Genomic DNA, 17,691 nt, shown 5'->3' with positions numbered 1-17,691 from the left:
GTGTGTGTGTGTGTGTGTGTGTGTGTGTGTGTGTGTGTGTTATTGGGTCACTTTGCTATACAGTAGAAAACTGACAGAACACTGGAAACAAACTATGATGGAAAAAATAAAAATCATTAAAAAATAATAACACTACTATGAACACTGGGGTGCGGGTGATATCTTTTCAAGACAGTAATTTCAAAGAATGTCACATTTTTTGAGATAACAGATTGTTATAGAAGCAAAGAAAACTCGAATTAAGACTCAGAGAGGGCAGAGCCCTTTGTTGGTGGGCAGAGAACACCATTCCTTCGCCACAGGCAGGCAGAGGCGGAGGGAGGACTTCGGACGAGGCAGAGAGGACGCCACAGTGGAGAAGACAGGAGCAGAGCTCTCCGTGGCCGCATGGGCTGCCCGAATGGGTCAGAATCTAGAGTCCCGAGCACACGCTCCGTTTTCCACACAGCTCGCCTGCTTTGTGCTTTTGCTGCATAGGGGGCTGAGCTTCTGTCTTAGACAGCGAATGAAATCTCTGGCCCTCTGCTGCATTCAGCTGTCCCTATGGCTTTGGGAAAGAAGCCTTTGGTGCACAACTGCTGATGAAAGCAACTAGAAAAAGGCGGAGGAGGCTTCTCTTTGCCTGGTCTCTCTCTGGAGCATGAACTCCTTCCAGAAAGGCTGGAGCCCACATCCCCTCACCATCTTCATGCCCCAATCACCCAGGGGCGGATGCTCCAATGAACAAAAGTTGGAGAGGGCGGGCAGGGCAGAGGTCACTGGGGATATCCTGAGGTTCCCGTCTTACATTTGCTGGGGGTCAAGTGAGAACGCAAAGCCGAGCCGAGTTAATAGTATTTGAAAGTATTGAGACAAGCTAAGAAAATATCAGATGCCAACAATGTATTGCGGAGGGAAAGGAGAGAAGCAGGGAAAGTAAGGTATACTATCAGGATGATAATTCATAGCAAGAGACACCACTGAAAGCAGTAAAGGCTAAAGCATACAACCATAAAGTCATCGTTACAAAGATAACCGCAGGGGCCAAAAAGCAAACCTTCGCATTAATCAGGAGGAATACAAATACCAACTAAGACAACAGCGGAAAAGAAATCACCCAGCCTATGTGTGTTACAGCAGTAAGAACAGAAAGTGTAGCATAATGTCGGTGAGATGACTGAGTCTGTGCGTTTTCTTTTTCTCTGGTCCAAGAGACCCGGCGGGCTGCTGACCAGGCTCATGCTGTGGCTCTGGAATTGCATCGGAGCCCCAGGTCCTCTTTGGTTCTGCTCAGCCATCCTTGGCTTCCGGCTTTTGCCCTTGGAAAGCTCGTGGTGGCAAAGTGGCAGCTGGCTGAGTGCAGAAAGCAAAAGGGCAAAGGACGGAAGCACCTGCCCGTTGAGCGTGGCCGCTCTCAGAGGGCCTGGAACAGTAACTGGCACAGAGTAAGTACTATGTGTTGAGTGAATTTATGTTTCATCACCCTGCTGATACGGGCTTAGGTGCCAGTTTACCTCCTTCCCCCACAAAATACCCTGTGCTTAACCCTACGCACTACACGTAACATAGGTTCTGTAATTTCCCACTTATATGTCACTCTCCAGGATAAGATTCATCTCTAGAACCCTAATACTTAGCAGAGCAGTTGCTATGCAATAAGCACTCAATAAATATTTGTTGGAGAGCTAAAGGCATTAGTGTAAGCCTCAGCCCTTCACCTCTTCTTCAATAAGCTTTGGCATAGGTTGCAGCTACAGCTTGGATCTGATCTCAGGAATTCCACATGCTGTGAGGCGGCAAAAAAAAAAAAAAAAGAATAGGAAGACAAAGATGAAGAAGAAATCTGCTTTGCTTGTAGATTTTGACTGAAAGGCTATAGATTCTACTGGAGCGGAGGGAGGCAGAGCCCTCAGAGGCAGTAAGCTTTCCACTAACCAGTAGCTTTCTCTGTGCCTCTAATTACACAAAGAAAGACTTAATGAAGCTGAGGGTTTCACAGTGAAATCAGGTAGCCATGGTCTGTCCACACAGTCAGAAGCTAACGAAGTCAGGGAAGAAAAAAAGGCGGGGACGGGGGCAAAGAAGAGTGTTTGGGTGCAAACATGCAAGGGTTTTAGCCAAAAAAGCAAATCAGAGGAGGAGGAAAGGGGGCTGTTCCGTGCTTCTGAGAAAAAAAATTTGGATAATGACCTGTTTACTTCCTATGTAATAGGAATATGGAGCTTCCCAGGCTAGGGCTTGAATCAGAGCTGTAGCCGCTGGCCTACACCACAGCCACAGCCACAGCCACAGCCACGCAGGACCCGAGCCTCATTTGCAACCCACACCACAGCTCATGGCAACACCGGATCCTTAACCCACTGAGTAGGGCCAGGGATCAAACCTGCATCTTCATAGATACTAGTCAGATTCCTTTCTGCTGAGCCATGACGGGAACTCCTTACTGTGTAATATTTGGTACAGTTTAATCATTGGTTAAAACCAACTATTGCCAATGAGGTATGAGGCTGTGGCTATTAAAACAGACTTTAATTTGCTGTGATCACGGGCCCTTTATGGTCTGTGAGATCAGACACCTGGTCAGCATTCTCACCTTTCGGCAGCTCTGCCGTCAGACGCCCCTCTGCTTTTAGGGACATTCACAGCTGCTCAGACCCTCCTCCTGTGAACTGACCGATGCCCGATTTGACGGTTGGGTGTGGTTTCGGCCAGGAGGAAAAAAAAAAAAATCCAACCCCAACATTTCAAAGCTCTTTGATCCTGAGTTCTGGCGTGATATACTGTGCCAAGCACCTTTGCTGCTAAAAGGAGAACTGAGATGGAAAGCTTCTCCCCGGTATTCCCGGGACCACTCCACTATCTTGCAAAGTGTCCCCAGTCAGGGGACTTCTGTAGAAAGGGGGAGGAATCTCATTTTGAGGTTCCTTGTCTGCGCAAGGTGAACAATGGATCCCTGAATGATGTAAAGGATGAATCATAAAAGGTAGCCATCCACCAGAGACGGGTTTGAAAGAATGTGACTTCCAGAACGGGAGAGAATCTTGTGATTCACGAGGCCCCTACTCCCTACACAGGTCACCGTTTTCTCAGGAACCAGCTGCTGCTGAAGGGTGAACAGTGAAGGCAGGTGAGGGTCGGGTCAGAGAGCACAACACGGCAGCCCCGTGACACTGGCAGTCCTTCCCCTGCTCTGACCAGCTTCCCTCCTTTCTTGCCCACGGCCCCCCTCCTGCTGTGATTCAGTGCACACTTCACCACGCATCTCCCTTTGCACTGCCTGCTCACTTGCGCATGTGGGGGAGGCACACAGCCTCAATTCTGCATCAACAAGATGTGAGAAAAGAAACCCCAGGCTGGAAGAATGGAACAAACTCCCACGCAAACCAGGCTGCTTTTAATAGTTCGAGGCACTGTCTTTGGTGTGGTCAGATCTCACCGGCTCACACTGGGGGCCTGGGCAAAACAGAATCACAAAGGGAAAAAGGCAGAGGGGAGATAAACAAGACACCAAATCAAGATGAGCTAGAATTTAAAACCTCACAAAGATAAGAAATAAAAGACAAAATTTTCTCAAGGTAAAAATTACCTGATTTTCACAAAGAATATAACAGAAGGCCAGAGCAGCTTGTAGTTTAGATATCCTGCTCTTCTGTATCATCAAATAAACTTATCATAAAGTAAGACTATGATCTTGGGTGTTCCCGGGATGATGCCTGTGGTAATGAACTAGACGAGTATCCATGACATTGCAGGTTCGATCCCTGGCCTCGCTCGGTGGGTCAAGGATCTGGCATTGCCATGAGCTGTGGTGCAGGTTGCAGATACAGCTCAGATCTGGTGTTGCCGTGACTGTGGTGTTGGCAGGCAGATGTAGCTCCTATTTGACCCCTGGCCTGGGAACCTCTCTATGCTGCAGGTGTGACCCTAAAAAGACAAAAAAAAAAAAGAGAGAGAGAGCTTGTTCTAACTTTGAATTCCCACCATACTGCCCTAATCTCCTGCTTCTACAAATATAACCAAACACATAAGAGAAGAAAACAGAAGAAGAAGAGACTAGAAGAAGGGCTCCTTGTACTCTGGGATTCAGCTACCTTTGGAATTGTCAGAAAAGCCTTCCCAGGTGGTGGCAGCCGTGTTTTCTCAATTTGTAGATATCCCTGATCTAATCCAAACTGAATTGACTCGGACCATCACGGACTGGCTCAGAAACTGGAGCTGGATAAGGCCTGGAGCTGGGAATGTTGGCTCCTTCCAGCTGTGGGTATCTGCAAAAAGCAGATGGCGAGATAATCAGATGGGGGTTGGCTGAGACAGTCTGTGATGTTTCCACATCATTAACATCTGAACATACATTTGTCCTAACATATTAGTCTACAAAAATACACCAGCTAGGAGCAAAGGAGAGCTATGAGAAATACACATCGCCAGAAAAAGGAACAGTCTGGAAGATGAGCCCTGTGGATGCAGCATTGCATGGCAAGAGCACTGCCTCTGGAGCAGCTGGGTTGCCAAATTCTAGGAGTTTTAGGAAGGAGGAATCTAGGCAAAGGGCTCTAACCTACAAATAAAACTAGAAAACCTACTACCTAGAACAAATTCCATCTAAGTCCCATTTTTTCTGGGTCTAGTCTTGGTAACTGCAGAAGCTCAAAAGGAGCAAAAATCTCCCTCCAGCCCTGCCACAGCGACAAGCTGCTGAAGGGTCACCTGTGACTTCTGCACAGAGGAAGCCAGCAAGAAGTTGGCTGATAACGATCAAACACACGAGTCAGGCCAAACGTACAGCCTGGCACTGAACCCCCACCACGGCCCTCTGACATGCGGCGACATTAGCAAGACAAAGATGCAGTGGGTTCAAACCCTTTTGCTCAATCAAAAAAGAAAAAGAAAAAAAAAGGAAAAGGGGGATAGTGAACCAAGCCTCCTTGGAAAGGACAGAGCAGACACAGGAAACAGGAGAACCACAGACCACTGGTGCCCACAAGAGAAGCAGAACCACGCTGCAGTGGTCAGTGCTGACAGAGGTGTCCACCTGAGAAGGAGAGGGTGACATTTGCAGAGGGTCTGACATCAGTACTTGGTTTAAAAAAAAAAACAAAAAACGTAAGTAAACACAAAAGCAAATCTTGAGAAAGAGGAAATGCAGTCCGGATGTGTCAAGAAACAGGCGGCATGGCTTTGGGAAGGACAGAGCATGTCAGGCAACCTCGATAGACGCTTTCAGGAAAAATCACACAGTGGAGAAAAACAAAGGCTCTAAGTCACTACCGTGAACCGTTTTAGTGTGTGGGAGAAGCAAAGGCAAACCGTTGGAATCCTGATATTAGAAATTGGAAAAATGAAGCACAGTCGCTTATGGAAGTTGTTCTCTGATAACCAGATAGATGCTCCTTTCCAAACGGCCTCTCCAGGCTGCCTCTGTGCATCTCTGCTCTGGCATTTAAGTCCTGTGTCATGTAAGAGAATGTTCCAGTCCAACCGCAAATAAGGTGTCCGTGTTCTTGCAGCAACATTTCCGTTTATTTGAACTTGGAAATAAGACACCAGCTTTGGTCCTTGCTCAACTTCATTTGCAAAACCTAACCAAATAGAGTCTGACATGACCACTCGCTTTGGTGGAAATGATTAGAAGTCAGAGGTTGACAATAAATGAAAATGAATCCAATGTGCAGAAAGTGTATGTTCATCAAGAATGACTTGAAAGAAGGGCCTCCTGATGAAAATGTTACTGATAAGATGAGATCCAAGTTGAGGGAGGTTTATAGAATCACATGTGCCCAGTTCACTTAGGGTCCCACATTCGATTTTCTTATAATCTCTTAAATTATAGAAAGGAGGTATTTGGTGTTTACTATAAGTAGATTAGAACAGGGTGAGAAAAAGAAACTAGATTCTTATCTTGTTCAGCTTGCATTTACTGAGGTCACTGAATTTCCCCAACTTGCAAGATCTTCTCTTAATAAAACCTATCAGTTGATTTCTTTTCTTTTTTGTCTTTTTAGGGCTGCACCCACAGCATAGGGAGGTTCTCAGGCTAGGGGTCCAATTGGAGCTGTAGCCACTGGCCTGCACCACAGCCACAGCCATGCGGGATCTGAGCGGTGTCTGTGACCTACACCACAGCTCACGGCAATGCCGAATCCTTAACCTACTGAGAGAGGCCAGGGGTCACAGCTGTGTCCTCATGGATGCTAGTTGGGTTCACTAACTGCTAAGCCACAACGGGAACTCCCTGAGTCATGACAGGAACACCAGTTGATTTCTTCATTTAGAAAATAAAATCATGAACAAGTCTAAAATATTTAATCCTTTTATTCATAAACGATGTAAGTATCAACGTCCCCACCAATGCTCTACATGGACACAGAGGAAAATCCTTCCAGATTCACCTTGGTTGAAGCTTTTCAAATAAACTCTGAAATGAAGCTGAAACACTGTCAGGAGCCCTACCCACAAGCCGGGGGGTGAAGGAACCGTGACAGAGCCAGGGAGGGACACTTTGTCCTAATTCCCTAATCACAGAGTGGTTATGCTAATTCGACAAAGTCTTGCAGAGCCTCTTCTAAAGTGGGCAAAGCTTTGTGTCTTCACGGCCACTCTGCCGTGGTCTCCATGTGGGTCAGAGGTGTCTACTCGCCGAAGACCCGTTTCTCCAATGCAGTGTTTTGTACTTTCCAAGGGGCGTAGATCTCAGTGCAGGAAGAGGCAGGATAGTCCGTGTTGATTTTGTAGTAAATGGCAAGGGCACGTTTTTTTATTGGAGTGCGGTTGATTTCCAGTATGGTGTTAGTTTCAGTGTCCAGCAAAGTGATTCAGCTATATTCCCATTCTTTTCCCTTATAGATTATTACAGACACCGACTAGAGCTCCCTGTGCTCTCCGGCAGACCCTTGTTGGTTATCTACCGTGCACACGGCAGTGGGTGTCTGCTCATCCCACTCTCCTAATTTATCCCTCTGGCCCTTTCCCTTTTGGTAGCCATCAGCTGGTTTTCCATGTTTGAGTCTGTTTCCGTCTTATAAATAAATTCGTTTCTACTATTTTTTCTTAGATTCCACATGTAAGTGCAAGGTTTTGTCTTTGTCTGATTTACTTCCCTTAGTGTGATAATCTCCAGGTCCATCCATCTTACTGTGAATGGTAATATTCACTCTTTTTCATGACTAATATTCCAATGTGTGTGTGTGTGTACATATACCACACGCACACAATATCATGCCTTCTTTACCCATTCATCTGTCAATGGACATTCAGGATCCTTCCATGTTGGAAATCATGCTGCAATGAACATTAGGGTGCGTAATTTTTTTTAAAGTACGGTTTTCTCTGGATATATGCCCAGGAATGGGATTGCTGGATCATAGGGCAACTCTATTTTCAGTTTTTAAGGAACCTCCCTACTGTTCTCCATGGTGGCTGCACCAATTGACAGTCCCACCAACAGTTTAGGAGGGTTCCCTTTTCTCCACACCTCTGCAGTATTTATCATTGATAGACATTTTAGTGATGGCCAGTATGAGGTGGTACCTCCTTGTACTTTCGATTTGCATTTCTCTGAAAATTAACAATGTTGAACATCTTTTCATGTGCCTGTTGGCCGTTTATGTATCATCTTTGGGAAAATATCTATTTAGGTCTTCTACCCATTTTCTAATTGAGTTTTATATATATATATATATATATAGAGAGAGAGAGAGAGTTGTATGAGCTGTTTGTATATTTTGGAAATTAAGCCTTTGTCAGTCACACGATTTGCAAATATTTCCTCCCAATCTGTAGAATGTCTTTTCGTTTTGTTTATGCTTTCCTTTGCTGTGCAAAAGCTTTTAAGTTTGATTCGTTTTCATTTGTTTACTTTTGATTTTATTAATTTTCCCCTGGGAGATGGATCGAAGAAACACTGCTATGATTTATGACAGAGACGATTTTGCTAATATTCTCTGCTAGGAGTTTCATGGTGTCATGTCTTCTATTTAAGTATTTAAGTCATTTTGAGTCTATTTATTTATTTTTACTTTTATTTTCTTGGCCTCGCACATGGCGTGCAGAAGTTCTCAGGTCAGGGACAGAACCCGCACCACAGCAGTGACAACGCAGGAGCCGTAACGCGCTGAGCCACCAGGGAACACTGGGTTTATTTTTGCACATGGTGCGAGGGTGTGTTCCAACTTCTCTCATTTACATGTGGCAGTCCAGCTTTCCCAACACCATTTGCTGGAGAGACTCTCTTTTTTCCTTTGTATACTCTTGCCTCCTTTGTTGAAGATTAATTGACCGTAGGTGTGTGAGGTTATTTCTGGGCTCTCTAATAACAGCATTTTTCCTCTGTCCCATCATTTCGGAGTTAATCCCTGCTCAGAGCAGTCCTCTCTGATGGCACTTTTCACTTTGATCACTTGCTTGAGTATCTGTCTGTCCAACTGAACTGTGAGCCCCTCTGGACAGAGATTCATTCATCTTTCTATCTCTAGTACCAGATCTGATACATAGTAGGACTATAATTTAAAGTTTGTTAAGTCAAGATATTTTGTTTCACTGGATCAAAATTTTGCTCATGTCACTGAGTCTTAACACATAAATATATTTCTATTTTCAAAATACAATCTTGGAGTTCCCGCATAGCTCAGAGGTTAACGAACCTGACTAGTATCCATGAGGAGGCAGGTTTAATCCTTGGCCTTGCTCAGTGGGTTAAGGATCCAGTGTTGCCATCAGCTGTGGTGCAGGTCACAGATGTGGCTCGGATCCAGCGTTGCTGTGGCTGTGGTGTAGGCCAGAAGCTACAGCTCCGATTCTACCCTTACCCTGGGAACCTCCATATGCCACGGGTATGGCCCTAAAAAGACAAAAAAAAAAAAAAAAAAAAAAAACTAATCTCATACTCCTACTTGTCCTTTTCCCATATCGCCTAATGTCCAGAATACAGTTTCAGCAGTATTATAAGGGCTCAAATAGTTTTCTGTTTTTTTTGTCTTTTTGTCCTTTTTAGGGCCACACCCTAGGTATATGGAGGTTCCCAGGCTAGGGGTCTAATTGGAGCTATAGCTGCCAAGCCCACGCCAGAGCCACAGCAACACAGGATCCAAGCCAAGTCTGCAACCTACACCACAGCTCACGGCAACACCGGATCCTTAACCCGGCGGGTGAGGCCAGGGATCGAACCCGCAACCTCATGGTTCCTAGTCAGATTCGTTTCCGCTGCACCACGACGAGAACCCCCTCAACATCAGTTTACTCAATATAAAGACTGAAAAAGTCGTTCGGTAAAGCACTCCTCACAAGGATTCAGGCAGTAGGAATGAGTGGCAATTAAAGGTAAACTCAACTGTGCCAGGATTAAAATGTACCCTGTTGAAACTGATAGCCGTAATCTGAAATGTTTTACTGAACCAATCTCTTAGACATTTTAAAATATAACACTGGAATTTTTAAGGCAGAAGTACCATTCTTATGACGATATAACAGTAGAAATACATCATTATGCATCTGTCAAAACCCAAGGAACAGAATGAGTGAAACTGAAGGGCAATGTAAACGGGGGACTTGGGTCGATGACGATGCGTCCGTGCAGGTTCCTCACTGACTGTGGGACAAACAGACCACACGGGTGCGAGATGGTGGTGGTGACGGCGAAGGCTACAGGGGCGGGGGGTGGAAGGGGTTCGTGGAAACGCTGTACTTTCAGCTCGATTTTGCTATAAAGCTAAAACTGCTCTAAAAATACAGCGTTAATTTTTAAAAAAAATATATACCATTAAGACTACATGCAGTATTCCTTGTCTTAGGACCCCAGTCTGGTTACTTAAGCACAGTCTCACACAGGAAAGAGACAAACAAGATATATCTATGGGAGAGCCACTGTTTATTCTATTGGCTTTTGTCAACTCCTCTACAACTTCAATTAAAGTCAGTAAAGATACTATTTAATATTTAATGATTTGTGGTTTCTGGTGTTTGTTTGTTTGTTTGTTTGTTTGTTTGTTTAGGGCCTAACCTGCAGCACACAGAGGCTCCCAGGCTAGGGGTCGAATGAGAGCTACAGCTGCTGGCCTACACCACAGCCACAGCAACGCCAGATCCAAGTCATGTCTGCGACTTACACCACAGCTACGGCAACAATGGATCCTTAACCCACTGAGCGAGGCCAAAGATGGAACCCACAACCTCATGGTGCCTAGTCGGATTCATTTCCACTGCGCCACAACGGGAACTCCCATTTGTGGTTTCTTAATGAATTTCATAAAGAGGGACCAGGCAGTAATGCTGTGTGTGACTGCTAGGAAACTATGATGCCAGCCATGCAGCTTCACAGACGTGCCAGCTCTGGGCCATAGAGATTTTCTGTGAGTTTCCAAGCAGCCTTTGAAATGGCAGCTACATTACTGGGCCATTGAGGTGGCTTCAACAGCCAATGGTGATGTAGGAATTTCAGATGGACCCCCTCTATCAGGAGTTTGGGCTTGGAAGCACACCATTGTAGTTGCTTGCAAATGCTGGAGCTTGAAAGTCTATACTGAGGTAGCCAAAGGTTGGAGGTGTATCGAGTATTAATATGTAAGATATGCATTTCTCTCTCAGACCAAAGCTTCCTAAGGTGGTGTCAAGAGAACAGTATTTCTGCAAACTGTTTTCCCTACGTACTGAGAATTCAGCTCTCAAAAATGTTAGGACACTGCTGCATGTTCTACCCTTTTAAAGAATGACCCATGTGCATTAACATATTAAAGGTTCTCAGAAGATCTTCAGTGATCAATTTAAAAAACTTACTCGGAGTTCCCATTGTGGTTCGGGGGGTTGAGAAACCAGCTAGTATCCATGAGGATGCAGGTTGGATCCCTGGCCTCACTCAGTGGGTTAAAGGATCTGGCATTGTCCTGAGCTGCTGTGTGGGTCGCAGATGCAGCTTGGATCCCGTGTTGCTGTGTCTGTGGTATGGGCCAGCAGCTGCAGCTCTGATTCGACCCCTAACCTGGAAACGTCTATATGCTGTATGCTACAGGTGTGGTCCCCCAAAAGAAAACAAACAAACAAACAAACGGAAAACGTATTCAACTCTAAGCCAGCATTTCCCAAATGAAGGTGGCCTCTGAACCTCTGCAGCTGCTGTCATAGTCTTTACATTTGCTTATTAACATCCAAAGGAACTAACCATTGTTATAGAAACATGCCTCGGAAATTACCAGCGTGTTTGGATAGTAATAACAGTGGCCATTAAAAATAAACTTTAAGTCATTTTTCTCTAATGTAACTTACAATTATCTAGAGGATGGAGAGGTTACTAAATAAACAAATATGAGCAATGCTGACGATTTTAACAGAAAGGCTAAGTATGGACTGAACCACAAGAAATAGCCAAGCAAATGCCTTTCTGTCATCAGTCTCGGAACTCTATCATTTTGTTTGGGTTCCTTCCAAAGTGGCCGGCTTATCTCACTAGGTCTCTTCCTTCATGCATCACTTTATCGTTCAAACATCAAATGATGCTTGCTAGGTAGTAAGTAGATTTAATGTAAATAGGATTCCTTCAAATATTTTTTATCCTGATGATAGAACTAAGACAGGAAAAGGAATGCTCAATTCCCTTTTGTCAGCTTTATCTAATACCTTCAGAAACTCTCTAAGTAAAATTTGTTTTGTCTTTCCAGAGGTAAAAGCCAAAGAAGGTTTAAATTAACCTGGACACCCCAGAAATGAGCCACATTCTACATAAGACTCTGTTACAGCTTATAGTGCACCAAGCCCCTCTTCTCTGATGAGCCCTGAGGAGTGATTAGTCATCTAATTCCTTGGAGTTTTATTTTAATCCTTAATCTTAATGAAAGCTGTATCACTCCAGAGATGCTGCTGAAATCTGGAAGATTGTCACCTAAGAGGTATACTATTGGTCTGTCCAAATATGCTTTTTTTTTTTTTTTCTTTTTTCTATTTCTGCTTTGTAGGGCCACACCCGTGGCATATGGAAGTTCCCAGGCAAGAAGTCAAATCAGAGCTGCAGCCGGCCTACCCCTCAGCCACAGCAACTCCACATCGGAGCCATGCCTGCGACCTGCACCACAGTTCATGGCAGCGCCAAATTCCTACCCGCTGAGTGGGGCCAGGAATTGCACCTGCATGCCCACGGATCCTAGTCGGGTTTGCTACCTCTGAGCCACGATGGGAACTCTCCAAATATGCTCTCATTTTTACCGTAAGTAGTTTTTCTCCTGATAACTGTGCAATTCTTTTGTATCAGCATTTTTACATATTATATCATATTTTTGTGTTAACTATACTTTTATTCGTTTACAGCTCTGTTTTTACTTTTACCTTATTCTTATCCTAAGCAGTAATATGCAAAAAAATCCCAGTTTGATGCATTAGTTATATTCCTAATAAATATCGAAATCCCTGCACCCCTTAAAATCATCTTGGATGTCACAGGTAGAAGGTCCAGGACACCCTGAAAAACAATAACATGGAAATCTCTTGCCATGGAAATAAGGGATGAGCTTTGGAGCAGGAAAGTTAAAATAACTTCTCATGACTCTCTTCCTACCAGACATATGCACGCATAAACGAAAAAGCATTTGCTTACATTGCTTCTGAAAAGACAAAATAAAACTCTCTTTAAGATACTGTGATCAGCTGAGTGTTATAGTCAAGGACTATCCCACATGGAAGGGTCCATCTCTATAATCGATGGGATACAAACAAAGACACCAGTGAAACAGTTCACTGAAATCAATGCAACTGTTATGAAGACACAAACATCCTCTAGAACCAAACTGATCTTGCCAAGGCTTTAGACATGTGTGTGTGTGCGCGCGTGTGTGTGTGTCCACATGTGTGCGCGGCTCTGCAGGTTTAATTTTCTTTCTTTCTGTCTTCATCAAGTGACCTAGTCTCATTTGGTTAAGTTTCAACCACAAAACATCACTGTGTGCTTTTTTTTTAAGATACACGTCACAACACAGCAAGAAAGGGGGAACTTCCAGTGTCTGTGGTAACATCACTTGATAAACAGACTCTTTTGAGCAGCCAGGGCCTGTGAGCCGTCACTATATAAAGCAGCAGAGCCGCGGACCAGCAGGCACTTGCCTTCCGAGGACGATGCGAGCAGCAGCTATCTCCTCGCCGGGGCTGGACAAGATGCCAGGCATGTTTCTCTCGGCTCATCCAAAGGAACTCAGGGGAACTGACCATTCACTGCTAGACAACAAAGCGCAAAAACGGAGGCCAAAGACTTTGTAAGTCCCCTCAGGGTCTCACTCTGAGTTTTGACTCCGTCAGTCTTTAACGGCAGAAGGATGGAGAATGCAGGGAAGCAAAGATGAGCCTTTGGCTTGGCCAGAGCAGCGCAGTTAGCTCTTGTGACTTCTAAGTGTCTTCGGGTGTGTCTAAGAATGAATCTTGATAGGGCATTAAATGAGGTGGGAATGTTTCCAGACTTTTGGCTCATAAAAAATCAGCTCAATCTTAACATAGCAATATGTTGTAGCAACTATTTTTATCATGGACTTATTCCTTGGGGAAGTTTACATCAAGCTGTCCTCTTTCTACAAAGAAAATGCGTTCTACTGAAGAGATAGGAATATTTACCTTTTTTGTCTTTTGTAGTGGAATGGACGTGAAAGCGTACCTGAGATCAATGATCCCACATCTGGAATCTGGAATGAAGCCTGCCAAGTCCAAAGACATGTATGTACACTCATAACCTGAGCTATCGTTATAAAGGGGCCTGTATATTAGTTCCATATTCTAGCAAGACAGGAATATACTACACATAATGGACTTCACTTCTTTTAAGTAACAAACCTGAGAAGATTTAGGTACCTTAGTATCAATGTAAATTAAATGCAAGGGTGTGTGCATACCTTTGCTATTTATTACACTGTTGCGGTGTGTTTGGTGGGTTTTTTTTACATTTTATTGGCAAATGTTTTCATAACTATAGTAATTCTAAGGAAATTTTTCTTTCCTTATACATACATTTTAATAACACTTATTGGAATGGGAGTCTTAGTTTGTGACATTATTAAAATGCACCATCCATTCTGATTTCACTTGTGCTGACACCAAAAAAAACACTAATTGGTGGAAATCTTGCCTCCTGCAGACTCTCTGCGGATGAAGTCATGCAGTGGTCTCAGTCTCTGGAAAAACTTCTTGCCAACCAAAGTAAGTAGAGAGTAACTACTGAATGTGCCTGGGTTTATCGCAATATGTTCACAGGCTGAGTGGCTTCATTAGAACGTAGGATTCTGGATGGGAGGGTGTGTGAAAAGTTGTATCCTGGCTGTTCTGCAGCTTCAGCATACGCCACGCTGCGGTGTAGGCATGACTCAGCACTCACTTCTATCACTGCCCTTTAGACAGACTTGCCAAGGCACCTCAGTGTTGCCAGGCATCATTACAGGAGCAAAATTTACAATTACGCTGGAGTTCTGAAGTTTCACATTATTGTAAAAATAAACCACACCTCTCCAGCTACGAGCTGCTATCCTGAAAGCTACGTATGGGATGTATTTTTGCACCGCTGGATGTAGGACTCACTCGGTCAGTCATGTCCTGTTCCACATACATTAAGTCACTCACTCAGCCCACCTTTATGGGCAAGTGCAGGTGTTTTAGAAGCACCAAGGATTCAAAAGCGAAGACACGGTGCTTCCTGCCTTGAAGGTGGTTGAGATACAGGGCACACAATTGCACCAGATACAATGTGACACATGTGATAACACAGATATGAGAAAACGACTTTTAAACACAGTCTTGCGGGGAGTTTCTGACGAGAGAAGGTGAAAGACAGAGATGTGCCTGCCTTAACCTGCAGCTCGGGCGGTGCAACTCCACTGGGTTCAGTGCCTTGGGCAGGGGGGGGGTGGGCAGCTGGGCCCCATCCGAGCTGATCCTCTTCTGCCCCAACCGCTCGACAGAGCCTCACACGGGGATGAAGTAGTTCAGCAGGTTTCACCTACGTCTTATCTTAGTGTATGATTCCACGTAACAAACGATGCTCTAGAAATGGCCCATGGAAAGTCTCAGTGACGCCAGCAAACACAACCCGCACCTCACACACAAGCCTCACATCTCCTGACCAACACAAGTTGGTTGGAGAAATTGCATTTGTTAAGGGTTAACATGATGTGAGTGCCTTTTGTCAATATTTGATTCCTAAAATGCTGTGCACCCCGGCTAAGGGTTGGTATTAGAAGAGGAGAGATGGTTGTGTAATCCACAGGGCAGCATTTTTTTATCTTGTTACTTTTTAAATGAGTTTTATTTTTTCCATTATAGTTGGTAACAGAGCAGAATTTTAATTGAATTAGTAGATGGAAATAAAGCATGGTTTCCTAGCTATGCTAAGCGGCTATGCGACTGTGACAAGTTAGTCTGACCCCAGATAAACTACAAGTGAAAGAATCCCTAAAGCCCTCCTTCCTATCTCGCAAATGATGACACAGCTATTTCAGCAGCAACCATTGTTCATTTCTGTGCACAGAGGATGCAGTGGTAATTTCCTTCCAAATGTCTTCGAGGTATCCATTTATTGGCTCCATTAACTTATCTCACCCTCACCCTTTCTTTTTAGCTGGTCAAGATGTCTTCGGAAATTTCCTAAAGTCTGAGTTCAGTGAGGAGAATATTGAGTTCTGGCTGGCTTGTGAAGACTATAAAAAAACAGAGTCCGATCTTTTGCATCGCAAGGCAGAACAAATTTATAAAGCATTTGTGCAGTCGGACGCTGCCAAACAAGTGAGTGTGAAGGTCCTTACCACCGGGTCATATGTAAAGGGACTTAGCTGCAGAGTAGCATTTAACAGCAAGATGAGATCCCTTTTGAGCACCATAATTTCACTGCTATCTACACATGTTGCTGTATCATATAGGTCAGTGCAATGATAGTTTAATTTGCCATATGTGTGAAAAGACTGGATAAAAGATGGGATTTGTAGAATGGACTCAAGTGATTGGGTGGGATACCAGCCAGAGTCACATGTCAGGGGCTCCTTAACAAGCCAGCTCATCTTGGTTGAGAATAAAATGCAGATTAGTGCAATCCATGGAGCAGTGCCCACCGTCCAGTTCCCTGTTCCTGGTTAGGGCAGCAAATAGTTGCACAGAATGTCCTCTCCTGCTGTCAATCTTACATGTGCCCTCGCTTTTTTGGTGCACGCATCATCTTGTATAAATATTTAAATTCTTTATGTCTGCCTCTTTTGCGTTTCCCAGATACACTATGAGCTCACGTGGAACAAAGATATTCTTGCTGTCTTGTGGCATATGCCTTTTTAACTCCTCCACACCTAGGATAAGGCACTCGAGAAACACAATAAAAGAGCAGGCCTTCGAGAGAGATTTGAGCTGATTTAAATGAGGGCTTAAAGTCACTGCCTTGAAGGGCTTCCAAAAGCACAGGCACATCACAAAATATGCAGCTGAGGCGGAAGTATGCCTAAACTAATGAGGATTTCTTTTCAGATCAATATTGACTTTCACACTCGGGAAGCTACAGCCAGGAAGATCAAAGCAGCAACACCCACGTGTTTTGATGAAGCCCAGAAAATCATATACACTCTTATGGAGAAGGACTCCTACCCCAGGTTCCTCAAATCAAATATATACTTAAATCTTCTGAATGACCTTCAGGCCAATAGTCTAAAGTGACCGGTTCCCGGCTGTGAGATACTCAAGACGGTATCAAGTCCAGAAAGAATGTACCAGCCGGCCTCCCTGGGGGAACACTCTGGCCTTTGGGGATGAGTCACAGGCCCAGAAGAAGAAGCAATGACTCAGAATGGACTAACGTGGCAGTTATCCAGGCTCAGGGCTAGAGAAGCATGAGATGAAAACCGAGAGTGGGTAGAAGGAAGGAGACGCACGGCACTGTCATAAAACTCAGGGGACCTAGGGAGCAGAACATCCCTCAGAACAGAGAAGGCCGGGTCATTCGAGCTCCACAAAAACTGTGAATAAAGGTTGTGAAACTGGTTAAACTGTGCTATAAGCTTCAAGGTCAACTGACACTTATGCTGCATGTCGTTGTATACATACGGCGCTGAGCTGCAGAAGTCTCTTTTATTTAGAGGACTGTTGGGAAAGTACCATTGCTGTTATTGACACAAAGTGTTTCGTGTTGTTTGTCTGATTGTTTGGGGCTTGAAAGAGATGAAGAAGCAAACAATGTATTTAACTTATGCTATTGCCTTAAAGTTGGGAAAGTCAGAACATATTTGTAAATTAAGTTATAGCGTCAACAATAAATATGAGTTTTGTATTAAACACACAGAAGCAATTTCTATTTACATATCTTTGTCATCTTTCAAGGCTGGCATTTACTTTTCAGGTTTAACAAAAATTAAGCAAGGGTCTTCTATTTTCTATTACTTCTTTACTATCTAAAACTATTATCCAATTAACCTGATATTTTACATATTATGTACATGTGTTAGACAGAATCCACTAGTTTTCTATCACAATGTATAAAGACCAAACACATATACTCTCAGGTAGTCAAGCTTCAAACAGATAAGGAATGGAAGAAGTCTTTTAAAAAGGGCTGGAAAATTTATTTCAAGAAGTAATCTAATTAACCACTAAAATTTATTGTGCTTTAAAGCTCATAAAAGCAGGTATATTTTCTCATTGAATGTTCATGGCAATCCAGTGAAAACTGAGATTAGGAAGATTAAATTACTTCCCAAATTTAGCTATCAAAATTGCCTAGAATGCTAA

General features: G+C 43.9%; 1 protein-coding gene across 2 annotated transcripts; it reads left to right on the top strand.

Moving 5' to 3' along the window:
* RGS1 (regulator of G protein signaling 1) lies at nucleotides 12,957-17,251 on the top strand. 2 transcript variants are annotated; one of them, XM_003357617.4, is made up of 5 exons: nucleotides 12,957-13,205; nucleotides 13,576-13,656; nucleotides 14,075-14,136; nucleotides 15,548-15,711; nucleotides 16,438-17,251. In XM_003357617.4, exons 1-5 carry the CDS (start codon nucleotides 13,069-13,071, stop codon nucleotides 16,621-16,623), a joined length of 630 nt encoding a protein of 209 aa, XP_003357665.1. In that variant the 5' UTR covers nucleotides 12,957-13,068; the 3' UTR covers nucleotides 16,624-17,251. The 2 variants fall into 2 exon arrangements, with proteins under 2 accessions (XP_003357665.1, XP_005667970.1); XM_005667913.3 differs by having other exon boundaries at nucleotides 12,996-13,205; nucleotides 16,189-16,580.

This window comes from Sus scrofa, chromosome 10 (assembly GCF_000003025.6).
Source record: "Sus scrofa isolate TJ Tabasco breed Duroc chromosome 10, Sscrofa11.1, whole genome shotgun sequence".
Taxonomy (NCBI): domain Eukaryota; kingdom Metazoa; phylum Chordata; class Mammalia; order Artiodactyla; family Suidae; genus Sus; species Sus scrofa.
The sequence above is the reverse complement of the archived record's forward strand: the minus strand, read 5'-3'. Positions and strand labels throughout refer to the sequence as shown.

Excerpts from the sequence above, each read along its gene's own strand:
- RGS1 (XM_003357617.4), top strand. The coding sequence starts at position 13,069 with ATGCGAGCAGCAGCTATCTCCTCGCCGGGGCTGGACAAGATGCCAGGC. Across the intron at positions 13,206-13,575 it reads AAACGGAGGCCAAAGACTTT|TGGAATGGACGTGAAAGCGT; the intron begins GTAAGTCCCCTC and ends TGTCTTTTGTAG. Across the intron at positions 14,137-15,547 it reads AAAACTTCTTGCCAACCAAA|CTGGTCAAGATGTCTTCGGA; the intron begins GTAAGTAGAGAG and ends CTTTCTTTTTAG.